Source organism: Corvus cornix, chromosome 3, assembly GCF_000738735.6.
Source record: "Corvus cornix cornix isolate S_Up_H32 chromosome 3, ASM73873v5, whole genome shotgun sequence".
NCBI lineage: Eukaryota > Metazoa > Chordata > Aves > Passeriformes > Corvidae > Corvus > Corvus cornix.
In genome coordinates this window covers 22153063-22171390 of record NC_047056.1, presented here as the reverse complement: position 1 = coordinate 22171390, position 18328 = coordinate 22153063, and the positions used below count along the sequence as shown (strand labels likewise).

General features: G+C 44.2%; 1 protein-coding gene across 2 annotated transcripts; it reads right to left on the bottom strand.

Moving 5' to 3' along the window:
• Positions 1 to 13328: 13328 nt before the first annotated feature.
• Positions 13329 to 18174, bottom strand: BATF3 (basic leucine zipper ATF-like transcription factor 3). 2 transcript variants are annotated; one of them, XM_010393611.3, is made up of 4 exons: positions 18074 to 18174; positions 17727 to 17845; positions 16383 to 16487; positions 13329 to 13959 (listed from the first exon to the last, which is right to left on the bottom strand). In XM_010393611.3, the coding sequence occupies exons 2-4, from the start codon at positions 17838 to 17840 to the stop codon at positions 13774 to 13776; spliced, it is 405 nt and encodes a 134-aa protein (XP_010391913.3). In that variant the 5' UTR covers positions 17841 to 17845; positions 18074 to 18174; the 3' UTR covers positions 13329 to 13773. The 2 variants fall into 2 exon arrangements, with proteins under 2 accessions (XP_010391913.3, XP_039426017.1); XM_039570083.1 differs by lacking the exons at positions 17727 to 17845; positions 18074 to 18174 and adding an exon at positions 17119 to 17211.
• Between the last annotated feature and the right edge of the window lie 154 nt (positions 18175 to 18328).

The following is an 18328-nucleotide window of genomic DNA, read 5'->3' as shown; positions in this document are numbered from 1 at the left end:
ATGGAGCCCATTCCACTGCACGGATAAGATACCAAAAGGACTCGTGAGATACCAAGCATCTCCAGTGATAGCTGCACAGCCACTGCTGTGTGCCCACACTGAACAGAAGCTGTGGACCAGAATTACAGACTAACTGCTAATCCTGAGCCAACAGCTTTAACAGGTGTCCTCAGAGCACACACAGAAGCAGTAGCTCAAATCCCCCGAGTGGGATGGCCATCAGAGCAAACACGGACTTTTGTAGCACAAGAATTGCTATACATTGATCTTGCCAAAGTCACAAAACTGAAAACACTTCACAGTTGTGCAGTTTCCCCACCAGCACTGTTCCAGTGTAGTCCTGAATAATAAAAAACCTTTATTATTGGCTCTGTTGCTCAGCAAGGCTAACTATCCCATCCTGTCAATTCATCTGCATTGCTTCCCACGCAGAGGTTTTTCATTTATTGCACACTGAGCTGTGCCACACACACTTGATCTTGGGTTTATAGGTGCACTTGGGGAGCAAGCATGCACAGTGATTCTGTAAGCAACTCAGAAGAGAGTATGTGTAACAAATCACATCATCTCTTGGTAGCCACTTTTAGTACAAGGATTGGGAGGCAGCTCAAGGAATAGTTTGATCATTATTAAACAATAATCTGGTCTGCTGATTCTGCTATAGAACTGGAAACTTCTGGCAAGAAGGGAGCAACAAATTTCTCCAAGGTCATCTTGACAGGAGTGGCCCCCTACAACTTAAGCCACATTGTCTTTGAAATGATGACCAAAGGAATATGTAACTGCTCCTTAAAAGCAAGCATGTAAACTCGGTAACAAAATGGTTAAATGGAAAAACATTACCCGCAGTCATTCTCTCTCATTTGGGAGCAGAATGTATTTCATATCAAGTGCAATTTCTCTTTTTAACAGCTTTATCTTAATGCTTTTATAGAATTTTACTTGTACAGCTACTTGTACAATCTGCAGCCAACATTTCATTCACTCCTTTTCAGTCAACACTTGGAGCTCCCTTAGAGAGACGCATAAATCCGGGAGTGCACTGATCATGCCTACTCAGCAAGAATAACACACACTCAGGGGCTAAAGCACTGTCCCCCAAGGCAGCAAGCTTGGTGTAAACTCTGGAAGGATTCCCTAGGCATTGCTTTTCATACGATTGTTTCAGACCCTTACACAATATTATAGAGGACAAGTCATATAGGAATTTATACTGCTAATTGGTTTATTTTGTATATGAATATCCCTGAAAAAAATCAGAAAGAACTGAAATATGGGATATTTAGGGGAAAGTACACATGATTCTGTAAAAACACTTAGTATTCTGAGTGCCTTTTTGGGAGCTAAACATCACCTGAGAAAACTGTTAATGTTTTGCAGCTCCTAAGGGAATAGTGTGGAACATATTCCTGCACGTCATAGACTCATGTCTCACCTGGGAGCCCTGACTCATTGCTTGGGTACACTGTTCTGTACATCAGATGCTGTGTAAGACATGATTTTTCCACTGTACATTATGCAACTTCTTCTGCAATAAAAACTGCATGAGGAAACTACAAGAAGCTCTCATTTCCAAATGAGCTTATTCCATTTTATTGGTGCTGGCAAACCTTTCTGCAGAGTGGCATATGGATGGACTGCCTATCCTGCTTGATTCATGGGATTGAGATGCAGTGTGTAAATTGTGATCACACTACTGCAAAGGCTACTTTAGGGTTTTGAAATGCTGAGAACAATTATGAAGGGTAATCTCTTACTGAGTATTATGATAGTACTGCTTTAGCAAGTATTAAGATAGAGGTGAAAAGGGTTTATCACTTAATGCCTTCTCTTGAAGGCACAAATTTCTTTGAAAATAAAGCTGTGTGTGACATCCAGAGGTCCACAACATACCCAAGAAGATGTGACCATAAAAAATATCTTCATGTATGAAATAAAGCAGTCACCATTCTAATCAGAGGAAAACTTCCAAATCACTCATTAATTCTTCCAAGGATTTCTCCACCTGGCTTATTCCCAAAGGAAAGTGGAGAAGGAAAGGAATTTTTTCAGGTTATTACATCTGAATCACAAAAGCTCCAGAGGAACATGGGCCATTAAGGACATAGCTCTGAGTAACCAGCTAGTTCAGCCTGGAGGAGAGGAGACTGAGGGGAGAGCCCATCGTGGTCTTCAACATCCTCATGAGGGGAAGTGGAGGGGCAGGCATCGATCCCTTCACTCTCGTGACCAGTGACAGGACTCAAGAAAACATGTCTGGGGAGGTTTAGTTTGGGTATCAGGACAAGGCTTTTCACACGAAGGTGGTCGGGTGCTGGAACAGGCTCCCCAGGGAGCTGGTCACACCACCAAGCCTGGCAGAGCTCAGGGAGTGTTTGGACAATGCTCTCAGGCACATGGTGTGACTCCTGGGGGTGTCCTGTGCAGGGCCAGGGATTGGACTTGCTGATCCTGATGGGTCCCTTCCAGCTCAGGATATTCTGTGATTCTGTGATCTGTGTCAAAGTGGTCAGTTCAGGAGATCGGTGACAGCACCACCACCGCCCACAAGCATCCAAGAGTCCAGCTATTACCAAAGCATGTTAACAAGCCAGCTGAGATATTTATGCAGCTATCAAATGACAGATGATCTGTCCAGTTTATGCATACAAATGTTGGATGCCAAATGAGGGTGAAGGGGTTCATAACACAATGTGCTCAGTAGCAAGCATGACCTCCTAATTCAAGGCATTCCCCAGCCTTTACTTCTGTCTCTCTGACATAGCTACCTCCCCTCCTTCAGCTGTGCCATTTCTGCTGTTTGCCAAGTCATTCCAAACAGTATCAGGCAACTGTTGCTCAAAAAAATGCTCTTTTTTCACACAAGATTTCTTTTCAGCCATCTACGGTTCAATGGCTGAGTTTCTTACACAGCCTATAAACATTGTGCTGCCAACAGAGGAAGAGCAGCAATATGGGAGAAGGGTGGGAGCGAGAGGTTAAAACCTGCTTTAGCTGGTGTTGCCACCTAGAAAACTGTATGTGCACCTACTCTCTCATGCAAAGGATTGAAATTCTAGCCTAGGTAGTTTTCAGAGACAACCAAAGGTCATTTTTTCCTCTGGATGGCTGAAGTCTCTGCCCTTTCCCTTTCTCTCTCCCCACTGAGTAGGAGCAGAGCACCTTGGTTGAAACCCTGGCAGAAAGGCATTCCCTGATGACAAATACCACTGGCCTGAAGGGTGGAGAGGAGTAGGTTTCACCCTGGCTCTTCTCACAAGATTAAAACCAAAACTTCTCACTCTTTGACTCCACCAGAAATAAACCACAAGTAAGCATACTTGATGTCTTACCTTAAAGCCTCAGTGCCCTTTCAAAGAACCAAGACATCTGAGTGAGAACTGAAGTGGGTTAAGCAGAGGTATGTCCCTTTCTGTCAGTTCTGGTAAGCAATGGGCAGAGGAGCAGAGTGACATCCATGCAGTCAAAACTGTGGCTGCTACATTTACCAGAAGCTATTTATCTGTGCTCTTACTCAGCTGGAATGTACCCACATAAACACCCCTACTGAGATCAATTTGTAAACTAGCTGTCATCCACACCCATTTTAAAACTCCTTTGTACTGCCAAGATGGCATAAAGGTGGGGTATAGGGAAAGAAGCAGGTTTGATGTTTTCTTTTATTAGTTAGGTGGGTAGGACCACGATTTTGAGAAAAGCAAGGTGAATCATCCAAGCACTTAACAACATACACAGCTGTTTGCAATTTTCCCTAAGATTTTGAGAAAATCTAGACTGCAATGTGCAGCTTCACAGCCTGGATATGGATCTATGCATGCAAAACTCTTTTGCCCTCACAGGGAGTATCAGCACACAATTAAATTATAATAGTTAAATTTGCTAACTGCAGTGCTGTAATGCAGATCTTTTTTTGCAATCTAAGAAGTCCACTTTCAGGCCAAATACACATGAATTAAACTTTCCTCATACAATTCCCTGTGTGGACTGAAGGTTGACAAGAAGTCTGCTCTGATAAACTCGAGAGAATAACCCCAGAGAATTAACCCTGGGTTGCTAATTGCATGACATCAGAAAGCAGACATCAGCTGTGTTCTGCCAATTTCCTAGATGCTGGAGAGCTTTGTCAAGAGTTGCATTAAATGATCTGTCATCAACTGAATATTAATCTCTCAGTATTTTATTACTCAGACCTAAACAGGGCCTTCTGGAGGGCATGAATTATTGGCAATGGGAGGCAGTAATTACACAGAGAGGTATAGTGTAGAAAACATGACGAGCGAGTTTAAACGGTGTCTGGGGACCATTTAATATCGTGCTGGCAAACATTGCATGCAATAAAACCATTTTAGAGAGAACAGATATAATGCAGGAATCCAGCCTCTAAACAACAAAAAGGAGCCCCAAAGCAGAAAATTACATTTTTTTGTTTCTCACATTAAGGCACAGTCCTCCAGGCTCTGCTCCTACAACAGAGCAGTAGGTTCTGCCAATATCTTATGGATGTGCCGAGTTTCTTGAATGTGCTGCAGGAATGGACACATTTTTTAACACACAGTAATATCTATAAATGAGATGCCATATTCCATGGCCTGCCTTTTGGGCGCCATGTGGCTGATGAGAGTCTTGCTGAATGCAGTGGTGAAGGGGATCCAAGCAAGGGCAGAGGTTATTTGAGGAAGTTTGCACTATTTGAGCATAACATGGACGTGATTCTGTTGTAGCTAAGAAAATATCTCAGTGCAGTGAAAATGAAATCCCAATGAATTATTATGGTTGATATATCACAACCTGAGCCAAGCATGAACAGACACTACGTATTCTTAAGGGATGGTAAGGAAAAACAAATCAAAGCACACTCATACAGGGGATCAGCTGTCACAGGCAGGGCATATGGCTGATAAAAAGACAGGAAGCTTTGGAAAGCATCACTGAATTATTAGGAAGCCTCAGTCCATGAAACACAGAACCAACCATTCCAGGTTACATGACACAGCCTGATGTTCCCACAGCTATCGTTATTGCATGAGAAAGCATGAGTAAGAGCAGAGGAGTTTTGTTCAGGTGTATCAGGGCATGGAAAGACCAGGGAAGTACTGGAACATTTCCCTGAATTGCTACTCAGTGCAACAAATCTCCTGCCTTGAAGAACTTGTATTAGTAGGTAAAATACACACAAAAAAATATAGGCAGATGGTGCTGGGAAGATATATATTTAACCTGATAAATGACAAACAGAAATGTACCTTGCAAAGCACGATGGACCTAAATGAAGAACATTTGCTCATTAAACAGGAGTTGAAAATACATAGCATAGAAGAAAAAAAAAAAGTCAGTAATGTTAGGGAAATTGGAATGTTCCTAAGCACAAAAAGTAGAGGCTCTGCATATTGACTTGGGATAGATTTTTGCTTTCTCACTCACTGGTATTTTCAATTTACATTCAGTAACTGAATCACTGCTCTTGAAATGTTAGTCATATAAAACACTGTTTCGGTATAAAACAAGCAGCAGACATGTAATTAGATTTGTATTAAGAAATATTATGTATTAATAATTAACAAATCCTAATTTATTAATGCAACAGTTTAATATCCTTGTGTTATCATTTGTAATAGTATATTCCTCAAGTTTTTGAGAGCAACCCAGGAAAACGACAGCCAAGAGTCTCTGCATATGCATCTGATGTCAGATATTGAGATAAAAGTGAAATTGAAAACTCATCATCTGGCTTTTCTTTTGAATGTATACAGCTGGTACTTGAAAAGTAAAATAATTTAATTTTCCTTATTTTAATTTTCCTGAACATTTTAAAATGTATAACTTAGTATCAAAGTAATTCTCTACAAATACGTGTTTTGTGAATTTGGACATGTACAGAAAAAAGAAAAGATGGAAAACCAATTAATTAAAACTGTGGGAATTGTTTTTCATGTGAATTAAATACAGTATTTTGAGCTTTGCAAAATATCAATCAAAATTATGTAAAAAGCTGATAATCTAATAATTTATGGAGAAAATGTTTTGATTACACAGCCTCTTAACACGATGGTAAAAATACAGGTGAGTTCACATGTAAGTCTCATTTAGCATTTCTCATGAAAAGCCTGACTGGTTATGTAACTTTATATTACAGCCCTCAGTCACCCATATTCCCATTTCTGCTCCTCTATTGAATTGTGTCCACAGGAAGATCCTGTCCTTGCTGCAAGCTGCTCTGCGTGGGCCGACTTCACTGCCTCTTTGATCTGAAACTCCAGACGGAAGAAGCGTGGAAGTACCAGCAGGACAAAGGTTCAAACACAGGAAGGCTCCCTCAACATTTTATTCACCTGGAAAACAGGACTTCTGTTCTTATATAAACAATACCTAAGTTGTGGTCAGTAATTTCCTCACCTGTATGATCAAAAAGATTCTTTCATATTTGATTGCTCTTGGCTATTAATCAAGTCCTTAAAGAGAGCTAATGAATCACCTACCCCTAGAAAGGCAGGATCGAGGGTGCATAACCTCTCAGTGCACTGACAGAAGAGGTCCTGAGTCCACACTGGGACTTAGCAAACAAATGGGATGACCAGAATTTACAAGGGAAATTTCTAGCTTGTGTACTATTGTCATTTACAGTAAGAAAGAAAGAAAAAATATTCATCTCTAGAGATTATTTACCTCACAACCCAATAGTGCACTTGGAAATTACTGTACCCTAAAACAGCTCTGATAAGCAAAGATGAAACTCAAATAGCTAAAAGGGAACTAAAAGAGCTCTTGCTTAGTATCAAATCCTGTTTTAAAACTTTCTGCTCTTAAAGACATCCTGTTTATATATTTAATCAATGAACTGATGTAAGACAAACAAAAATGGCCTGCAATCTTCTGTGAAATGCATATTTGCAAAGTTGGAGTAACTCAGCTTTTAAAGTAAACAGCTAAACAGCTTGGGAAATTCCCCAAATTCCTGTTAGATTTTGTTTCTGTTTCTCTGTGAACAGTGTTCTGATTTTTTTTCTGGGAACATACCATGGTTAAATGCTAGGCATTTAGAAAAGAAAACTCCCTTTCTTTTCTGCTCATTCCTTACACGGATCTAATCAAATGATTCAATTTGATAAGAGACTCCTGCCTCAGACAAAATCTGACATCTGACCTCCTATCAAAACAAGTTTCCGGATAATGAAATCTCAGGGGATTGCTTTGTTTGTTTTAAGATCTGCTTTCTTTCAATTGCAAGCCTTCTCCAAAGAGAATAAGGACATTGGGACAGGAGGAAATATTTTGGATCACCAATGTATTCAATTTGTCCCACGTGAAATACGCGACCTTCATCCCAAAACTAAGTGGGTTGCACGCACACATGCCAACCTACAAAATTGCTCATATACATCATTTCTGCTGGAAGCCTTTCTGATGTCTTTCTTCTGACAGATAGAAACTTCTTCACATTTATAGCTTAAAACCAAGTACAAATGATACCTATTTATTATTCTTCTACTAACACTACTGCTTCTCTATGACAGCTCTTTCCCTAATATGATCTTTACTCTGATGTTATTACATAGATAATGATCCCACCACTTTTCAGACTTTGTCTCTGAAGTCTCAAAAAAAAAACCCCAACCAACCAAAAAAAAAAAAAAACCACAAAACCAAAAAAGATTCTTATTCTCCCTAACCTTCCCAGTAGCCCTCTATGTACCTGTACTAGTTTTGGTTCATCTTTCCTTATCATGGTTGAGCAGAAATGTATGCAGTATTTCAGATGAGGTTTGGCCAGACTCTTGCATAATTACATTGACATTTCTCTCTTTAAGAACACAAATAAAGAAATAAGCCCATCACTATGCATCTGAGTGCCTGTTTGTCTTCCTTTTTGCCCCTCTGCATTGGCACCTCAGCATCAGTTGCTAACATGCTTTTCCTCATTCATTCCATTGGCATTTCTGACTCAGGAATCTCCACCTTGTGACAGAAATTCTTGTGAATTGTTCTTCAAGTTTGTGACTGTACACTTTGCATCGTGGCAGGACGCTAGATAATCTCATCTGGGTTCCCTTGTTCCCAACATGCTGGAGCAGATGATCTTTCAGGGTTCCTTCCAACATGGGCTGTCCCGTGACTCCACGATTCCATGAATAATGGCATTTGTATTCTCATCTGCAAGGCCAGGCAGTCTCTTTTGCAGGATATTTCAGTCTTCTTCTGTAGTAATGGTCCCTTTGTATCCAAAGTCTTTACCAAAGATACTGAACAAGAGAGGTCTGTGATCAGTCCTCGAGACTTATAAACAATTTGTTAGCCTGATAACTCCCTTTTCAAAAATAACTTGCCATTTTCCTTCAGCTAATTCTACAGCTTCAATAGCCAGTTCTATTTTCCAGTTCTTGCACAACATCTCCAGCTGAAGCAATTGTATCTTGTATGGCATTGTATCAAATATTTAAGCAGAGTCTTGTTGCTTATTCCTTATTGTCAATTATTTACCTAAGATAGATAATAAATTAGTACTCTCAAGATTTAGTTTAGACAAATTTTAATAATCTGCTTATCTCAGGAGAGACTACTTATAACCCTTGCTTAGAATTTCAAGAGCTTCGATACTTTAATAATTTAGGATAATGAAAACATGACAACAAGCTCATTATGAGACAGTTGAAGGAGAAAGTTCTCCACCTGACTGGAGACATCTATCCACACTGTGCTCTGAGGGGAATGGTCTGGGGTAGGTTTAATTGGACTGCACCCAGATGGGTGTAGCAAGCTCCACTGGCACTCTGTAGAACCTACTGAACACATACAATAAAAGCTCTCCTACTGCAGACTTAAAACAAACACATCTTTTACAGATGTCATTTTCTCTTTGGCTACATGAGGAAGCTGCTTCACATGAGATAAGCTGTGACACTGAAGCATGGTAGCCATTCAGTACTAACTCCACGAATAAATGTTTTCATTCTGCACCAAGACCTTTGTGGTTTAGCTTTTCCTCTTCTAAGGAGAACAGTAATGATTCCCTTACAGCAGACCAAACACATAATTAGCAGGAAACAGGTTTTTGCAAAAGCTACGCCAGCTATTTTCACAATAAATTTGATGTCATGATTTCAAAATTCTGCAGTGAAAAAAAATTCCTACTCTATCATTACAGTTTTTTCCATAGGAGCTGTGTAGGAAAAAAATACCTGAATGAATGCCAGAAATGGAGCATGCAATCCCAGGGATGATTGTTACTATGGTTTCTTTAGTAAGAACTACCCACTTCCAGTGAGCTTGTGGCTGTTCTTGAGTTAAATATTACCCAAGTGAGTAAGTAAAGTGCTGCGTGTCCTCTGAGGCAGCTGTAGGACTGTTTCAACTTCCAGTGAATCAATGTAAGTCCCACGTTTCCGCAAAGAAAGAATCCAAATTCTTTCACTCCCTTATGGATGTGTGCCCACACCACATGCTGTATGTACGTGTAAGATGTTTCTCCAGTGACCACTTGATGGTAACCTAGCATTTACAAACAGAAAATTCCTACCCTCCTATAAAGAGAATAACATTTAGTCTTTGTGACAGTAAATAAGCCCACTACTTCTCCTGCTTATCAGACATGCTTCCTTCCTGTAACAGGAATTATATCACTGATGGGAAGAAGAGAAAAGGGATTTTTTTTAATGGTTGTTTTATCTATCACTTTCACTGAGACAGAAATTCTAGACTGATTCACAGATGGAAACCTCAAATGCCATGCAGCAAAGCATTCATCTATGGACAGGAAACAGTATGGGTTTGATAGGCTACAGTAAAGGTTATGCCACTTTTCAGTACATTTAAAAAGACTGCACAGATACCTTCCCTAATACTCGAGTGACAAAACAAGGCACACATCCAAGCCTTTAATCATATACAGAGTACACTAGTGAAGTGCAATTCCTAGATGGCCCTGCAGATTAGCCTTGATCCTCCAATACTGACTCCATTAAGTGATGTCAGCAAGCTGTGTAGAAACAGAAGGAAACAGGAAGAAGAAAAAAGAAGTGGCATTTGAAATAATGAGAATACAAAGGCTGGTGCAAGTACCAAATGCAGATGAGCTCAAGAGGCACTACAGAAGGAGCACTAAATTACAGTAACTGGTACCAGGGCAAAGAACAGAAAGTGTATAGAATAGGCTGGTTTAAATTTGTTTTTTAAAAGATGTACTTTTAGCAAGAGTCTGGATGAGTACATGAAGACACTTAAAAAATGTTCACAGGCATGAATGTAAAATATCAGTGGGAAAGAGCAAGACTTTCTAATAAGCTCTCTGGAGGTATAACAATTGATCTCTGTTCTGGGAAGCTTGACTTTGCCTTTCTGTTGATTTTTTTAGCTTTGGAGGCTAAAATTAACTTTTAAAAATATAATCATTTTAAATCTGACCTAACAAAACCCAAAATAAATTAATAGATAAATAGCTGAATTGGACCCAGTCTATTCCTGGAATGAATACTTTTGTGTGTGGGTAAGTATGCAGTAAGCACTTTGCTTCTTCATTAGACTCACAGAAAATGCAAAAAAAGGAATCCACGCTAACTTGGATCCAGACAAACCATAACCTTCATTGTGAAACTAAGAGGCAAAATCCAGCTTTGTTAGCAGCCCTCATCTACATGACACATCCACAAATAAGACTGCAATTTACAGTGTGCCTCACATGAACCATAATCTGAATATAGAAAAGATCTTCCCTATATACCTGCATCTGAAAATCATGTGGATGTAATACAGACCACATTTTTGTGGGGAACGAGTCAAACCAACTGGAAGCTTTTTGAAGCTACAGTACATCAAGTGGGATTTTAGCCACATATAGATGTGAAACCTTTTTTGTGATGGTGTAACACTGCTGCAAAAGAAGAGGTTTGGATCTGAAAAAGGATTTTCTGTTGCTTCCTTAACAAATGGGCTTTTTCCTTTCTGTTCTCCTTTCTGGTTCCCTATTCATGTGAAAATTATCCCAGGCTCCAGAACATACTTTCTGTTTTGAAGGTTCCTGTAAATCAATACCCTTACAAACAGCTCCTGCAAGAAGCGTAATCGCTGCATGTGTAGAGATACATAAGCCTGGGCTTTAACAGTTCACTGTCCTCGTCGACCCCTGATTCAGCCATGACATTAATTCTATAAACATATCAGAATGTTGGACTTACTTGGCTTGGGATAGTGATTTTGCTCACTCCTTTTACTTGAGGCTCCCAGCTGCCTTTGAATATTAGTCACACAATATACTAATTGGTGAGGTGCCTTAGTTTATCTATCAAGTAGAAGAATGATGAAAAAGGCCCTTGGGAAATATTCCTGGGGAAAAAAGTGGTGCAAGAGATGGAGGAAGACGCAGCCCATGCCCTACTGTTACTAATGGACATGATGCACAGGCTGGAGCTACACCCTGAGGTGCTGGGATAAAGGTGGGGACAGTGAGGGCTCCCACAGGGTTCCCAGTCCTTCCAAGGAACAGCAACATATCCTTGGGCTTAGATTGTTGTCTCCATCACACAACATTGCTGAGAATTCAGCTGTCTTCCCCTGTACACTCTGCAGAGACATTATACAATTAATAAAGCAATAAACTCCAATGCAGAAACCACGGAATGAATCTTTTACTGCAGAACAAGAACATTGCTTGCTGATGGGGAGTGTGCCACAGAACTTGGATATTACACCAAGTGATAAGCTGAAGTCAGTTTCTAGACAGATGTTTAGAAGAATAAATGTGTAAGGAGGAGAATTTTTCCCAGGGAACCGTATCTCTATTTCTTGAAGAGAGCATCTGTGGAACAAAATTCTTTAGAAGGATTCTGCTGGGATGGACTGTCTTGGACTAGATGGTTGATCTTACCTCCCATTTTTGAAGGTCCACAGGGCTCCATATGCGAGACCAGCTTTTGTAACACTCCTGACCTCAGTTAGATACTTTCCAGTCAGCTGCACATACCTAGTTATGAGATATGAAACATTCCCTCTCTCCCTTCATCCTAAACCATGACAGATTCTCCCAGAGGGAATGTTGTTCATTTTCCACCATGCTACCCCTTCTCCATTACATCTCTACTCTGCCCAAACTATACAGTGGCATTTCAGTGCCTGAGGGAATGTGGGTGTGTGGATGGATATACAGGGTGCCACACAGAATAGTACCAAGGACATTATCCAAAATGTGTATCTTGAACTGTACTGAGACTTTTGTTTCCCTAGGCAGCGACTGAAGCAGATTCTCTTTGTAGGGTGACTCAGTTCTTACGGGACCATGAGGAACTTTGAAGACAGCATTTAGGCTGCAGATGCAAATTCTAGAAATTCTCTTGGTAACAGCCTAACAAATAATTTAAGGGAGCCAACAGCTCATCTGGAGTTTCTAGCCTAAGATATCGGTACAAGAGGGCCCTTTAGAAGGCAGAGTTGACTACATGGTTTCCCCAGTTCTATCTTGGCAGTGATCAGCAGTGCACCATTCTACTAAAGAAGCTAAAAAAAAAGTTTTAAAAAAATTAAAATTCAGACATTTCACATCATATTCTGATGATAAATACTGCGATCCTGGTGAGGGGAGAAAGTAAACCCATGAGTTTAACTGAAAAAAATCCAAATGCTGAATTGAGAGAGTTGGCAAAGAGGTGGAGATTTTTATTACCCAAAGGTGCTCTTTGACTGGGAAATACTGTGAGAAAAAGACTCTTTGCTGGATCCCGAGCTACAGCATCCACATTTCTAAAGGTTGACACTACTAGGAATCTTCAGAGAAAGTAAACACATTTTTCTGTGTATTTCTTAGTAGCACTGCAATCATACTTCCTTCTTGTAACTAAAAAGTTAAAGAAAACAGAATGTTTTTCTTTCAAGCAATTATCAAACACCTTTGGTGTGGACATAGAACAGAATGCTTAGCAAAACTCAATCCACAGACACAATCTTCCAGAGGCAATAAGCAAGATGAGGAAAGGATGAAGACGTTTGTTCATTTCCAGTGAGTGCATTAAGAGTAAATTTCAAAATCTGCTTTTTAAAACAATGTGTAAAACCATCTGTTTGCTTTTCTTCCACACAGAGCAATCATCATTAGAAACTGGGCAAGCCATATTTTAGGATATAAAACACTCCAAGGACTAATGCCAGCTAGGCTGATGATTTGGAATACTGAAGACTAAGAAAACTCTTTTGTTACATACACCTCAAAAGAGGAACCAATGAAGAGGTGATAAGTAAATAATAGAACAACTGATGGGAAGATTAGCATTAGACTTTGGCACTGACCAACAAATAAAAAGCAGAGATGCTATAGAGACATTGGTTATTGAAGAAGGTGGAGAACATCATAAAGATGAGACATCGCTTTTATTAACCAAACCTGTTTAGAGAGATAAAACCCAGCAGCCAGATCATGACATACATGGGTGACAAGTGACAAAGCGTTACTGGCAGTGGACGTGTGGGAGGAAGGCATCCCAGTCCGAGGTCGGTACTTTTCCCTGTCTACATTCCATCGCTCCACAGTGGGCTGCACGGCACTTTGACATTTCCAAAGGCAAAACCATGGCTTGAAGAGTCTACCAAGTAAGAAGCTGCTGTTCAAATTGTCTTTTTTTTCCATACTGGTGTTTTCCTGAGATTCAGAAGACTATAACATATAACGTGGAGAAGAGCTGAGTGGTCAAGTCCAGCCCTCTTCGATGGAAGATCTGCACCCTAAGTAGGCCATTCTTCAACCTCCTGTTAATGGCACTTTTGCACATCACAGTTAGAGGTGACTGAGGAGAGCACTCATCTTGGTAGGCAGCTGGTGAGTGCATCAGGCCTTGGTATGGTCACAAAGTTCATGGTGCAGTGCAGGAGTGGACAGATCTTTTCATGATCCTTCAACACCTCACTCAAGTGTTTCATTTCATCTGTTAGCTTTCCGATTTCTCTTTTCAGGGAGGTATTTTCTTGCTCAAGAGACTCATATTCCTGGAAGGAGGGGAGAAAAAAAAAAAAACCAACTTACAGTCAAAACATTCCTTTCAGTGCTTCCACCTTGAGTACATTCACATAACTGTAGAAAAACAGTGTGGTTTCTTACTACAACTTACAAAGTGCTGAGGAAAGACAGACACAGCCTGGGTGCTGGAACAGGGCAAGTGCTTTATGACCTGTGCCCCGACCACACTGTGACTCCTTTCATGGCCCTGAAGACCAGGAGGTGCCGATGGCCCTCAGGAGTCCCCCAGGAGCCCAGAGCTGCAGGCATGGATGGCTGTGTTCCCATGGTGGCCTCTTGCACCGTGGGCTGCCTCTGCTGGGAAGGGCCAAAACGGACTCTGCACTGTGAGATCAGAGAAAATGAAAGCACTGACTACCGAGAGGTGCTGGGAAAACCCGGTGCCTGGCACTGCTGGTGAGAGAAGGGCAGCCCCTGCTCCAGGGCAGCACAGGGAAAAGCCATTTATCCACGCTAGCACAGCGTGGCTACTGTTCTCCTCCAGACCTGCCAGAGCTTGTAGCCATCTGCTCAGAAGCCCAAGAACTCAGTAGGAGGGAAGCACCATGCCAGCTTGATGCCAGACTCATTTTGTCATCAGAAGGCCAATCACTGCCTTGGTTATCCCTGACCTGGCTGCTTTTGAGCTAAGGCTTCTCTGGCAACAAATAAGCTGCTGTTAACTGCAGGGGAGTTATGAGTTGCTCTGCAGCATACACATGATGGATGCAAGACTCCTGTGTCACATTTTTTGATTTTTTGTGTCTCAAGTGTCCCTGCTTCTAAGCCTTCTCATCCCAAAGAGAAGAGAGCTCAGAGCCAGCCCACTGAAAACCTGCAGATGTCTCCCTGCTGGCCCAAGGCTCAACATCCACCCACTCAATCTCACCTCCCTGGGAAAGCTTTAGAACAAACTTCAAAGCCTACATGTGCCTTAAAAGGCAGCAGGGAGAACCTCTCATGCAATGTTCTTCTGGGCAGCCTGGCACTGCCTCTGCCCCCCTTTGCTGCAGAACTTTGGGTTCCTTGCCCTCCCTCCCACCCTTGTGCCACCTCTCACAGAGTAAAACAGGCACAGTCCTCCTAACACAGTTTTGGAGCCAAACTCCAGCCAAGTTGTCCGACCCTGATTGTCGTTCTGCTCGTCTCTCGTTGCCCCAAACCCCATGGTCCTGGGTTTTGGAAGAAGTGTTACTGTCCCATTTCTCTGTCCCATTTTCAGGGGTGAGACTGTCACATTGTTCTTGCTAAGAACAACATCTATTCAACCAGATCTGCTTACACCTGGAAAAACCTGTGTGCCTCAGAATGAAGATTCCCAGCACAAGGAAGATCTTCAAGTTCAGGAGGAACATCAGAGGCTGCAGGAGGGCACAGGGCCCAAAAATGATTCCAAAAAGTCATGGGTTACCCCTTTTCAGAAGTACCCTGCACCTGGCTTTCTCAGGCGCTGACTCAGAGGAGATCTGGGAAAAACCAAGCCCAAAACTCCCCACATTGTCCCTCTTAGTCTCTGCTAACTGTTGGCAGATGCTTCCACAGTGAGAAAGAAAAAAGCCTGTGATGAACCTTCAGAGCTGAACAACTGACTCAGCCACAATGGCAGCAGCAAACCTGACACTTACCCAAAAGCTGACTCCTGGCTACAAGAGCACTGCTGTGTGAGGTAACATCTAAAACCAGAGAAAAGGGATCCCTGTCTTCCAGTGTTTGCACGGGGGACAAAAGAAAACTGCACCACATCGTGATATTAAGAGCTTCTGGAAGAATCAGTTACTTTCATTTCACTTGTTTTTAACAAGCACTGTTACTTATCAAAGCATACAAGTGTAACAGCTAGCCAAGCCAAGCTCTCACGCTTGCAGGTTCTCAAGTTCCTAAGAAGCCTTTTCAACTGGGTATGTCTGGGGACCCCGTTGCTGAGTGGCAGTGCTGACACCACAGTTTTAGAACTGATTTAAGCCAGCATTGCCACTGCACGGTCCCCTCCTCTTCCATCACCTTCTACCTTGTAAGACAGCAAGGATTCATCCTCTGCCATAGCAAATGTGACAAGATTAACACTAATACAGAAGAAAATGGTTTTGGTTTAGCCCAAAGGAGCCCTGTGATCCCATTCTTTGGGTGGTCACAGGAAGAGCAAAAGAGGGAGGATGAGGCAAGGGCTGGACCATGTCTCTCTCTTCCTAGCAGTGTCACCAAAGGCAGAGCTGCACTGTCCAACAGCAGCATCAGTGTCTGGGAGTTCCTGACCAGGCATCCCACAGCACGCCTTCCTCTGCCTCACACCCCCAGCTCTCTGAGAGGGATTAGTGGGAAGACAGGCCCACACCTACTTAAGAATTTCTGTTTATTGTAAAGTCCTGCACTTGGTACCCAAGCTGTGCCTGCAAAACACCAAGTACCCATTCACCTCATGAAGTTTATCTGCCTTCTGAGTTTGCTTCTTCCGGCTCCTCTGGGCAGCAACTCGATTTTTTTCTCTCCTCCTTACTTTCCTGTCATCTTCTTCATGACTCTGGAAGACATCAGCCAGAAACACTTCTCTAGTTCGCAAGGTGCACACAGAGATGCCCGAAGTCGGGTGTGCAACTTTCTGAGAAAGAACACTTCCAATTTCTCAGCGCTGATCCCCAGCCTGCCAGAGACCGCATGGTCCCTGCAAAGGGCAGCGCATCCTTCTGCCCCACCGCACGGGAGGACGCGAGGCGGAGGGGCGGATGCCGGCACGCTGCCCGGGGGATGCCGCCGAGCCCCGCGGGCAGTGGTACTGCCGCTGATGGGGAAAGCTGGGGACCGGAGGCGGGGACCGGCGCTCCCGCTCTGCCCACGGGCAGCACTTTACACCTGCCCGGCCCCAGCGCGGCCGACCGGGCGGAGGTGCGAGCAGCGGGGAGGAAAGCCCTGCTCCCTTCCCGGCTGCCTGCGGCTGGGGAAAAGCCGCTGACCGCGCCGTGCCGCGGCAGCTTTCCGCGCACCGCCGGCAGCTCGCCCGCCCTCCCACCTGGAAGAGCCGGCACGGCGGCGGCCTTTCCTTCCCGGGAAAAGAAGGGCCGATGCCCAGGAGCAGCGGGCGCCCCCGACGCGGCGCTGCCCGGCGTGACTCAGCCCCATGTGCCCGCCCGCAGCGCCGACCCCCCGGTCCCTACCTGCTGGCCGCCCTCGGCCGCCGCGCCCCGGGGCAGCGCGCTGGCCCCCGCCGCCGCCGGCGGGACGGCGCACGACATCCCAGCGCCGCCGAGCCGCCCGCAGGGCTCCCCCGGCCCGCGGGGGGTGCGAGTGCAAGGGAGCGGAGGGAAGGGAGGGCAAGGGCAGGGCGGGCCGGGGCGGGCCGCGGCAGGGGACGCGCCGCCCCGGGCCGGGGGTGCCGCTGCCAGGTGCCGGGGCGGCCCGGGGCGGAGCCGCCGCCCACATGGCCGTCACATGGCGCCCGCCGCCGCCGCGCCCGGCATCGGGAGCCCGGGACCACCGGGCCGCCCCGTCCCGCTCCGCTTCCCCGCGGTGCCCGCCCTCCGGGAGCGCCGGCTCTAGTCAGCCGCCGGGAGTCGGGGGAAAGCCCGGGTCACGGCGCTGCCGGGCAGGAGCTGCCTGAAAATTCCCCCGGAGAGCCCCAGCCCCGGGGGCCGGCTGGGCTCGACGCCCCTCCGGGAGGCCCGACTCGCTCTTTCGCCTGCAGAAATAAACTCCCTGAGGTTTTTCTCCTCCCCAGGCTGCCCCCGGGAGCCGGCCGTGTCCCCTTCTGTCTCCCGCCCCTCACCTCCGGGCGCTCCTGCTCGCCGCGCTCCTGCGACATCGGCTCTCTGAAGCGGCGGCAGCTCCACATAGGGGACAGCCAGCTCAGCCCGGGGCCATGGGTGTGAGGACACGGCATCCGTACTGGAATAAAGCGATTTTCACTTTCGCTACTCACCCTGTTCCTTTAAATAATAAGGAAATGCGACAGGCTTCTTGTAAAGCCAAAGCCAGACAAGGACTGCTGGAAACACAGTTGCTGCAGACAAAAATTTCGCTGTTCCACTATTCTGTCGAGAGTATTTTAACAGACTGAACACTGTTTCTTTTACCTCCTGGAACACCTTCCTTGCATTTTAATTGCACAGTTACCTTGGCCTTATGCTCTGAAAGGGAGTCTTTGCACCGACAGCTACTTCAACATCCTTGCTCTACTGCAGAAGGATTTGTATCACAGAGGCAAATACATGACCATGAAAGGAGGGTACATGCCCCCAAACTGCAGGGCAGCCAGTCATAAAGCTCCAGCTATCTCAATAAATCAGATACTTCCCTATTTTTCTGGTTTCCTCAGCAGCTTGAGTCATCCAATTAAGATGAAGTTAAAGAGTCGGCAAACTGAGTAAA

Excerpts from the sequence above, each read along its gene's own strand:
- BATF3 (XM_010393611.3), bottom strand. The coding sequence starts at position 17,840 with ATGCCGTGTCCTCACACCCATGGCCCCGGGCTGAGCTGGCTGTCCCCT. Across the intron at positions 16,488-17,726 it reads GCGAGCAGGAGCGCCCGGAG|AGTCATGAAGAAGATGACAG; the intron begins GTGAGGGGCGGG and ends GATGTCTTCCAG. Across the intron at positions 13,960-16,382 it reads AGGCAGATAAACTTCATGAG|GAATATGAGTCTCTTGAGCA; the intron begins GTGAATGGGTAC and ends CCCTCCTTCCAG.